At 27.5% G+C, this 12,067-nt stretch overlaps 1 protein-coding gene across 1 annotated transcript; it reads left to right on the top strand.

Moving 5' to 3' along the window:
- Positions 1–3,710: 3,710 nt before the first annotated feature.
- Positions 3,711–11,322, top strand: LOC132942569 (uncharacterized). Its single transcript, XM_061011112.1, has 6 exons — positions 3,711–4,115; positions 4,226–4,692; positions 6,072–6,288; positions 6,762–7,211; positions 8,658–8,906; positions 10,007–11,322. Exons 2-6 carry the CDS (start codon positions 4,250–4,252, stop codon positions 11,030–11,032), a joined length of 2,385 nt encoding a protein of 794 aa, XP_060867095.1. The 5' UTR covers positions 3,711–4,115; positions 4,226–4,249; the 3' UTR covers positions 11,033–11,322.
- The last annotated feature ends 745 nt before the right edge of the window (positions 11,323–12,067 follow it).

The raw sequence follows: 12,067 nt of genomic DNA, 5'->3' as shown, positions 1-12,067 counted from the left end.
AATATTATAATGATAAAAGAGTCAAATTATTTTCAAAATGTTATCGTGTATAGAAAATGCTAATACAAACATTCAGTGAAATTTTCAAGTATCTACAGTCATACGTTTTTTTAATTACAACAAAATAAGAAAATCGTTACATGAGATATCAATAAAATATCAAATGTTGTAAAAATATGAATTTCAAATACTCATAAAAATTTAATTTGACTTTCTTGTAGATATATTTCTTTGATAAAGGTAGACAAAATTATGAGGAATCTTATATTACATTTTCATATCTTAGATTTAAAAAAAATTTTTTATGAATTTCCAACTCAAAATCATCTGCTCATTTTTGTGATTTTTAAGTAATTTGTTAAGAATTGAACTTTAGATACTTATAAAAAAAAAAAATGGATAGATTTTTAATATTTTTCAAATATTATTGTAAAAATATATTAGGAGACTTGACTGTATTAAAAAAATTTAAAACTGAAAATGTCCGTAAACAATCCAAAACAAATCAAAGTATTTTTTTTCATTGAAACAATATATTAGGTGCCTTCTATTAAATTTTCAAGATTTTTTACTCAACAACTAACATTTTATTGATATTAAGAGAATAAAAAACTAAAAAATTGGTAACCGAAAATGTCCGTAAACATCTTAAAATAATATTAACATTCAGTCAAAATTTCATGTACTACGGTCATTTGTTTTAGAGTTACGCCAAATTTTGTCGAAAATTGATTTTGCGTAAAAATTCATGTTTTTCCTTAGTTTTTCTTTTGATTTTCACGGCGCTTTCGAAAACTACTGGAAAAATGTTTACTTTAAAGTTCCAACTAGATTCACTTTCCTATCAGAAAAGATACCGTTGAAGAAAATCTAAGCACTTTTACTGTCCTAAAAGGTGATGACAGACACAAAAATAAAAAATTAAATAATCAAAACACACATCATTGTAAAATCATTAAACAATACATTCATCGCTCATTCGCTCCGCTCAGAATCTAAAAATAGGGAGAGAAAGAAAATTAACTATACGGGAGGTAAAGTGAAAGATCAAAGGGTACCTACGACATATACAGTTTTATATTATTAGCGCATTAGTTAAACTAAATGTATAATGTTTAATTCTAGTAATAGTGTAATACAATATTATGATATTATATTGTTTTATATATTTCCATATATATATATATATATTTATCTATCCAAACTATTACAGAAAGTATAGTAAGCGGTTATTAGTTAGTCGCCGCTTATCGTCAAAACTACTGAATTTTTTTCTACATTTTTGAACAATTTTTCCTGATAATCCCCTGAAAGTTTTTTTTTTTACCAATTTTAAGTTTGACAATATTGTAGCCTACTTACCGGCTACCACTCTGATGATACCATCTTCAATTAAGAGATTTAAATCAATGAGTTTGCCGCGCCGAGGTAGGTAATTGCGTGCCACGCTCATAACATGCTATCTCAGGTTTAAATGCATCTTGTTAAGCAATTCTTACCCAACGTTTTTTGGTAGCTTAAGAGTCGAGGGCACGGAGATAGTTAGCGACCCCTTCAAATCTTACGGATTTAAAATTATGAAAAAATCTTTGAATATACGCTGTTATTTGAATGAGTTTTGCCCAACTTGAGTACTGATTTAATAGGACATGATCTTATGATGGGTGGCGATGCTAAGTATAGAGTAGATTACTATTAATACAGGTTTAGCTATACGAACTCCAAGTAACTATTCTGGTTCTGGCGCTGTAGAATGTTTAGTTGGCCAATGTTCTGACGTTGATTTTAACCAACATCATATGGACCATTTTGGGAATCATTGTCGATTAAATCGACAGCCGAACATATTCTTGACAAAACATCAGTTGGATTAGTTGGGCATTAATTAGTTGAAATTTAAAATGTTTACTTTTCCAAAAGGCGATGATACAAAAAACAAAAAAAGCTCATAGGTACTTGTAAAATCAATAAACTTTTATCGCTCCACTCAGAATCTATAATAAACCTATATATTTAATGTTAAGTATTAACCAAAAGATATAATAGTAGGTATCAAATTTAATTAGTTAATGACGAACATTTATTTAGTTCTTAAAATATTATCTCGAGTATAGTCATTAGTCACTAATAGTATAATCTTGTATAATCACCACATATTTTACTTCGTCATGAAATAATTTCAAAATAATATTTAAATGATATTATGATGACGAGATACACGATATTATATACACTTGTTTAATTAAGGGGGCTGCAGCCGGTTTTGTCGAAAGTCAAAACTAATGTAGATTTGACCAATCTAATCATTAATTTTGTTTGTTATTATGTTTTTCAATATATTTAAATTTCGTATCATAAAGTAAACCTTAAGGAGGCTGGAGGGGGCTCCAGTCAATGAAAAAAAAGTGACTTTTAGACCAATAAGCCAGACAAAACTGGAAGGATTTGGTTTGACAGATTTTAATTTTGAAAACGGATTATGATTGATCAACAAGTTTACTAGAGAATGATCGAGGCGATTTTGAATAGCCTTCATTAAATTTTCAAATTTTTTATTGAATGAAAAAGTTTTTATCGACAATAATTTGAAAAAAACTTACGAAATTTTTGAAATTATTTATATTATGTAGGTATTATTATACATATGTATTATCTAAGTCGAGACCCACAGACCTATAAACTTTTAGTTTCAAGGTCTATGTTACAGATTTCTATATAGTACTAGATAGCGAACTCTCGCCATGAATTGAATCTTCAAGGTCGGTTGGCAATAGTATGGTATTTTATATGGCAAATAAGATTAATTATGATTTATTTTATTATTTCTTAACCTAGTTGTTTTAAAAAAAATGAATATTTTATATAAATCCTTTTATATTTACTATTTAATTGTACCAATGAAAACGTTGTTATTCCTAATACGTTTTGTTTAATGAATGAAATGTTTTGCCAACCGACGAAATGGCGGCCATCCACAGCTGAGTTTCACTTGTAACCTTAAATCATATCTAAGCTTGTAACTAAGTAAATTGTAAATTAATTATTATATATATGAATTCCTTATCTAGTGTAGTATAGAAGTCTGTGGGTATAACTATTAACTACCTTGGGCGATGGGTATCGACATCGAGCATAGTCTATTTAGATGGAGAGGCTAAATATTATGTCCATTGTGTTTGTATATAATAAATTAATAAGACATTAAACATTTCTAGATACAAAATCGCAGTGGGTTGCGTCTTTTTTCCATTGTCATTTATCATAATAAGTAGGTATTAGCCACGATTTAAGATATATCTTAAATCGTGGTAATAGCATAGAACAATAAATAGGTGTAATAATAGGTATAATAATATTATCTTAAATCGTGGTAGTGACAGGTAGTGGCCACGGACTTTAATCGTGGTTGTGACTAGTGATTAGGTTGTTATGTACCTTGTATCTATTGGATGAGAAGGAGAACACGAGACAAAAATATGTATTGATGTAATGATGTATGCCTAATACCTATTATCTAATCTAATTTATTGTTATAATGGCTATTGTCTAATAGGTATATAGGCTATAATCACTGAGCTAAATAAATATTATATACAGTAATAGTTCAGTGGCTATTAGCGAGTGAAAAACACAAACAAATAACAAAATATATAATATTTATTATTCAGCCATGGTACTAAGGTAGAGTAGCAGATAGTAGTAGACGATTGTAGTGGTCAGTAGACACTAGACTGTTGCCTCAGTAGAGCACAGGCTGCAGCAAGTGGTAGTCCTGTGTTGCGTGCTCGTTAGCGCGACTACACATCAGTTACGATTTTCGAGTACCTAACTGCGCAGTAGTCGTGGATATGATCTTATGACACAATTTGTGTATTAGTTTTTGTATTACCCAATTGTTTTTACCAAAACGAATCTATTTTAATGGTTGACTGGATACCGTGTTACGATCGTGCAATTTGCTGTCGTCAAGAGTTAGATGCTCATTTGTTTTCCGGACAAATTCTAATGAAATCAACGGTTTTCTGTGTTAACGATATAATATCAAGTCGTCCACCATAAACTCATTATACTGTTCATTCGCAGGAGGTCTGTTAATTATTGGTACTCAGAGGAAGGTAAAAAAATTTCGTAATCACATTTATTTTTATTCCATCGTATTAGTTTTAAATTGTTTCTATAATTCCACTTAACTGTTACTGAAACTTTTATAATTTTCCATCAACAGATTTGATTCAATAGAAGAAGAAAAATGTTTTCTTCAATGTTCAAATCGCTTGTAACTGTATCTAATAAACAAAACAAGGATAACAGTGAATCAAAACAAAATTCAATTGAACATACTAGACAAAATATTGATAATGTTCTTAAATTATTGAATGAAATCAAAGATGATGATTGTACTGAAAATATAGTTGTTTCTAATGCAGTGCCTTTGGACATTAGTACCAATGGTTTATCAATTCATTCTGATTTGGTGAATAGTGTAAACGACACTAAAAGTATTGGAAAAAAAAACCAAATACCTGTTGAACATACCAATGAAACTCAATTATTAAACCAAATAAAATCTTTGCATTGTTTATTTACATGGAAGTTAAAACCTCAAAACAAGCAAGATATTATTACACATATTGAAAACAAATATGGTAATTACAATTTAGACATTTCTGTATCAGAATTTACATTTGTAAGGTAAATATGTTTCAGTTATTAATTTGTCTAAACTTTGTGAATATAATAACAGTCAACAATTATTGTCAATCATTAGCGTTTTTATGTATTTACAATATTTATCTTGGTAGGTATAGAATATCTATATGTTTAAGAAGGTAGTATTGTTTAAAATAATAAATTGTAACACTTATTAATATTAATGTTCCTATAGGTGCACGGCTATAAGTACTATATAAGTATATTTTATATCTAGCAATTACATACAAATAATGGATTAAAAGGTTTCATGTAATTAGTGACCATTTTTAAGGTTTAGTAGCCAGTAGGTATTATAATTTTTAGAATTCAGTATAATAACATACCAACATAGAAGAGCATACTATTTTAAAAATAATAGTTTGTTCTTTAATAATAATATTTAATTGGTATGAATATAAGAAGTTCTTTTGTACATTATATGGCAATGATTAAAATATGTCGATAAGACAAATTAATAATGAATATCCTAATATGATTCTATGACATTTTCTTACTAATGATATTTATTGAATTCTAATATTATTTAATATTTTATAATTTGTGATAAACTTCAGTCAAAGTCGTATTTATAGGTCAAAAGAAAAGATATTTGACACTTAATGATACATTTCATCCTACAAAACAATTATATGAAGAATTTAATGTACTTAATATAAATAAGCTATAAATAAAAACCTGTACCATTTTCCTAAAAAAACATAACCTGTTATCTCCTGTAAATCACAAAGTCAACACTACAAGATATGCTACTAATAACTATTCGCTAAAATGTCCAAAAAAAGCTAGATGTCGTAAAGTGTATGATTTTGTTGGGACACATATACATAATATAATGCCCAGAGAAGTGGCCAATATGTCTCTTTCTATTTTCAAAAAATACATTACTCATTGGCTTCACCATGAATACGATGCTACAATATTGAAGTTTCAGGATTAATTTGTTTTTTACACTACCATTGTTTGCTTTTTTTTTTTTCACATACAACTTGTTTTTTTATATTAGTTGTTTTAAACTTATACTACTGTTTTTCTGTTATTGTTTTTTTTCTTTTTTACTGTGTATTTGAGTAGCTATTTAAGGAGAAAAGGATAAATGTAAATGTGTTGTATATAAGATAACTCCTAGTCCTCCACACGAGTTTTACTCAGTGAGGCCTAGTAATCTTTACCGATATTAAATAAAATAAAAAAATAAAATTTGGCCATGTTACTACTGAGTACCTCCTGCCATGCTTTATATTTATTTTATTATTATTAAGCAACAAAATATACAGAAATTATATTTTTCATTTGTGTATTTTTTGACCAAATAGTATTATTTCATTTTTAATATTTGATAATCATCTTTTATTCTTTAGATTCATTGGTAATTTAATCATTAGCTATGAATTATATCAAAATGGTAAACCAAATGAAAGTGATACAAAAATTTTGGAAATTGGTAATTGGCTTGAAAAGTTGGATAAAGGTACTGATGAATTTTACTTGTCTATTAATTCCGCCTTGAAGCACATAAGAATGTCAAATTTTGTTCATATGTTATTTGCTGCAAATGAAACTGGAGGATTTAAATCGGTAAATTGTTAATTTTTTATGTGAGTAGTGGAAATAGTGACAACATTAAATGATCTGTAAAACAAAACTGGGTTATAGCCGATAAGGAAATGACAATTTTTTTTATACTGGTAACATAAATTTCAAATAGAACTTAGGTGAAGCTATTAATACTACTACTTTTTAAATTAAATTATTAAAAAGATTTTAAATATTTTAATTGCTATATTTTTTTTATTACAAAATTGTAATAAATGTAAATTGAATCAATTACTAGTTATTTACATTTCTCATACCAAAAAATCTCCAAATAACATTGCATTTTTATACTTAATTGTTTAATAGTCAACAACAACAGAATAGCTATAAAAAAAATGTAGCATAATATTGTTAGAAAAAAAATTTACTAATATACTACTATAAGAATAAGATGAAATAGTAGTAATCACATTTGCTCTTTAAATGATTATTTTAATTTTTGCATTTATTTTCAGTTACTTAAAGAAATTGTTCCATTTGACAACATGGATAATAAATCCAAAGCTGCCGTGCATATCATAAGAGCTGCTATATTAGTTGAATATGGTAGAAGTCTTGAATGTTTTAAAAATGCATCGAAATATGCTAAAGAAGCATGTGAATTGGATCCTAATACTTCTCACTGGTTTCATATTTATTCGTTGGTGTTGACTGCTCAAAGACAGTTTGTGTTTAGACATAAGTTATATTCAACTGAGAGACTGTTGTTACAGAAAAATGCGTTGTGTCCAACAGAAAATGAAGTTAATTCAGCAATCCAGCAAGCTATTAGTTCTTCTAATGGAAAAAATACTTATTCTGTTAATTTACTAGTATTAACATCTTTAAATGAATTATTCGAAAATGAATTTCAAGTGGCACAAAATGGATTACCTGTTTTTAAAACAGATGATTCAAAATATATCGTAAGATTTTATTTTGAATTAAAGAGGAGTGGGATATTTATCTAAAGTGTTAAGTGTGAAAAATGTTAGGTGATAAAAACTTGAAAATTTCAAAATAAACATTGACTCAATTTATGTGACATTACTATAATATCATATTAAGAGGATATTTTCTTACCAGCATGTATATATCTGTCTAACACAGGCGTAACATAACAAATCTATTAACCAAATTCTTACTACTACAGATTGTTTATAGTTAATATTATTGCACATTTACATATTATTGAATTTGTTGAGGAGATTATAAACAATATATTTGCTATATTACATGTGTGTAAGACTGACGTTACATGTAGGTACCACGTCTCGTGGCGCAACTAGGGCTAAAATGTTCTGTCATTACATGAAAAGTAACCCGGGGGGGGGGGGGGGGGGAACATTGCAACACTACACCTGAGTTTGGAAAAAAACATACAAAATCACATGGAACATAGTACAATATTGTTACTGTTAAAAAATATCAAAAATACAACATAAAAGTAGTCAAAGTTGCTTAAATTAATTGACGTAATTCTTATTTGAACCACAAAAGGAGGGTTATACAATTAAAAAAAAATTGTATTGTAAACACACTGTATATTTACTTAAAAATATAAGAAAAACGCTTGCTAAGTCAGGGATCGGCATGTAAACTTTCTTGATTTTTATATTTAGAAATGTATTAACTAATATCACACCCAAGTGGTATAACAATTTGAATCCAGTAAATGTCAGTGTGAACAGCCTCACAAAAAATCTTTTTCATTTTTATTTAGTGAGATAGATCTCTGAAACTGAAGAACGGATTTCGTTGTTTTGGGATCTTGTACTCTTGTTAGAATCACATTGGTTAGGAGAAGTGCAGTGAAGATTTATTTTATATTTAATAGTTAATTCACATGGCAAATTTACCCTCAGCAGATCACGTTTAGCTCCATTAATTTAAAAATTAGAGTGAATCGACCTATTATGAAACTTGATGTTAAGAAATTTATTCATGTTTGTATGTGGGTTTTTTTACAATAGTTAAATTTTTTAGTAAGTTATGCATATAATAATATAGCGTAAATTTAAAATGCTCATTACTCACTGAAAAACTAAGTTATAGTAAAAAACCCACATACAAACACAGATAATGTTCTTACCATCAAGTTTCATAATAGGTTGATTCACTCTAATTTTTAAACTAACGGAGTTAAACGTGATCTGCTGAGTATTACATACTTGAAAGACGGTGACAACAAATATCTGTGCAACATTCTCTCTTGATCTCTAAAGTATAGAACTAACATTTTTCAACTAAGTATGAATTTTATTTATTTTCAAATAAAAAGTGTAAGCAATTATAAGATTTATATTTTATATGAACCCATTAATCAATTTTAATATTTATTTATTTGTTTTGTTTTATTTCCAAATAATTAGAATGAAATTGATACCGAATCAAATTTAAAAAAAGATATGAAGATAATAGTTAAAAAGCATAAAAATGGTGAAGATGCTGTTCCTTATCTTAGTGATTTATTTCCAAAATATGATGAAAATGGCAAATGGAAAATTATGGCTCAAATGTGTTCATATACAATATTATTCACAAATAATTTCAGAGCTGGCGTTGAACAGTTCTCAGCACTAATTGGAGAGCCAACTGTTTCCGCTAGTGATCTTATTATAGTAAGATTTTTATTTTGATTATTTCACGTTATTACTAATTATTATAGATTAAGTTAGTTGTATTTATTAATTTTATTATTTTTGAGTGACTGCAAATTTGTTAATATATCTTCAAAACTATTCAACTTTTTACCGTACATTTTTTTTTAAAGCTATTTTATTGTGCCATCAACATCAACATATACAACTAAACTATAAATGTACAAATTATGTTTATAAAATAAAAAAAATAAAAAAAGTTGACAAAAATTAGCATTTTTGAAAGGAATTTGCGCATAAGTCTAAATAACGTCGTATTTACTACAGTTTTTATTTTTATTTTATTATTCTACAGAATAATGCCTACAATACCTTAAACATTTTGTTCATTGACAATAATTACAATCATGAGAGTCGTTTTATGTTTAGCAGTATTACTCAGAAATTATGGAAGATATGAAAAGAAAATTTTAGTATTCTATACTCTATTCACATTAAGAAGGAACCTTCGCGGCCGATTTTTTCGCAGGGGGCGTGGACAAACCACACAGATGATTAAACAGTGGGGATGACAAATACGTGTTGCCCGACGAAAACTGGTTGCCGCCGAGGTTTCTTCTTAAAGTGATTGGAGTATAGGTATAATTTTGTAGAATAATAAAATAAAAATAAAAACTAGTGAAAACAGCATTATTTGGAGTAATAGCAAATTTCTTTCAAAAATGCAAATTTTAGTCAACTTTTTTTTATTTAATAAAAATTATTTGTACAATTTTGGGTTTGATTGTATGTATGTTAGTTAGTTGACAGCACAATAAAATTGCTTTAAAATAACAAAAAGTTGTAAAGTTTTGAAGATACATCAAAAAATGTGGGGTAGGTTCAGTTTTGTTTAAAAAAAAGTTGAATTGCCCATACCTAGAATAATATAAAAGTTAGACCCCCTTTAAAGAAGTTTTTTTCATAACTTAAGCATAAGACGCTGGCCAGTCGATTTTCACGGGACACATTGTATATAATAATTTTTTTTGATTAAGGCTGTTAAATTATTATTATTGATAATTAAGTAGTTATTTATGTTAGCATTACTATTTTAACATTGTTGGAATTATTTTTTTTAGCATCATAACTCGTCATTTATTGGTTCAAAAATATTTAATTTAGCAGAACTAATTTGGAATGAAATTAAATTGGCTACAGAAAACTCAAGTGCCACTTTTCTCATGGATAATGTATTTTACTATACAACATTCTTAAAAATAAACGAAACGTTTAACCTAAAACTGAGAGCCGTAGACCCATTTATGAGGTTTAAAATAATCAGTGCTCCATCTGCTATACCTAATTGTTCAAAAACAATGTACAACAATGAATTTGAAATGGAGCAATATTCTAAATCCAAAAAAATATTTACTAACTCCCCGCAACAGTTAAATTTAACTCAGGATACAAACATATATTACAATCAACATTTTAACTCTTTTCAACAATATCAATGTACACAATCAATACCATCGTTAATGAATTTAAACTTTGATCTAATATTTCAATCAACATTTTATACAAATAATACAACAACGAATATTTCTTCAAATTTAACAAATATAGATACCAGTTTAACCAAACTACCAAGAGGATCAACTTCTCAAGCAACTTATAAAGCTCGTCTCAATAGTTTATTACAAAATTATCCTCGTAGTTTTAGAATATATACAGATGCATCGAAAATTCAAAATAATGTTGGCATTGCCATTGTATCTAATAAGGATGCATACACCTATAAACTATCGTCAGACTATACATCATGTGAAGCTGAAGCAGTAGCTATATTGAGGGCACTTGATTATGCATTGGCAGAAAATTTCGATGATTATATAATTCTTAGTGATTCATTAAGTACTATATCGTGTATTCAAAACATTAATACAGCATCTGATGTTGTTAATAGTATACTATGCTTAATACATGCACACCAATTAAAAGGCAATTTAATGCATTTAATTTGGATTCCAAGTCACAATGCAATTGAAGGTAATGATATAGCAGATAGTCTTGCAAGACAAATAGCCACATCAACTACTGCGATCACTTATTCTCATAACTCATTTATGGCAACAAATATAAAATCAAAATTTTTAAAATCATAAAAATATGTTAATCAAGCATTAAAGATGAAACAAGAGCAATGACAATATAAATCTAATCTAAGCTAAAATCATTAAAAAATGTATACTAATACATCTGCTATGGCCCATAGTACTCGTATAATCTATATACTATGACCGTAAACCAAAAAAAAAATACAAAAATCTGATAAAGAGCAATGATTAAAGCAAGAATGTAATTTTTATATACAACATTGCTGTGATATCGGCTTATTAATAATGAAAGAAAAAAATTATTCCAAATTATGACTTGACTTTTGACCTTGACAAAATGCTGGTAATTTACACTCTGATGATTGTTTATTTTTTTTTACCCATGTTAAACAATAAAATTGTGACTGTGGAGATATATATACCTCTAAATATATCACTGTACCATTATTATTTTCTATTTTGGGTTACAACAAAAACAAAGAAATATGTTTAAATTTTTATTTTTTATACAGAATGATATTAGCTAATCCATTCAGAACCGAAAGTACAGTATTTGTATTTATTCTATGACTTGTTATGTATTTGTTGTTATTTGATGTTTGACAGGTTAGTTATTATTTTATTATTGCCATTTCAAGTAATATACCTACATATTATAATGAAATTGTATTTAATTGTACCTAATACCTATTATATAAAAGTTTTGAATACCATTAAACTGGCATTGTCTTATTTTTATACAAATAATATGAATTATGTTCTTTAAAAAAGTAGAATCATAGTCATTATTAAGCTATGTTTAGACATGAGACACATTGGAGATGCTCACTAGCGCTTAGATGGACTGTGATTGTTAGTTGTGGGCGTTGTGGCTTATGTTGAGTCAAATTTAGTCAAACATATTTATGTTGATTATGTTGATGAATTGAAAACAATAAACTTAATAATACATTTAAAAAAAATAGTAACAACATAGAGAGACAGTTTTTTTGCTAGAAATTTAACATTTTGTTCTTTTGTATGAAATTACACAATGTATCCTGAAGGTACCTAAATAGTTAAATGTAGGTATATCAATAGTGA

Source organism: Metopolophium dirhodum, chromosome 4, assembly GCF_019925205.1.
Source record: "Metopolophium dirhodum isolate CAU chromosome 4, ASM1992520v1, whole genome shotgun sequence".
In the NCBI taxonomy this organism is placed as follows: Eukaryota; Metazoa; Arthropoda; class Insecta; order Hemiptera; family Aphididae; genus Metopolophium; species Metopolophium dirhodum.
This window is presented reverse-complemented; position numbering and strand designations above follow the sequence as displayed.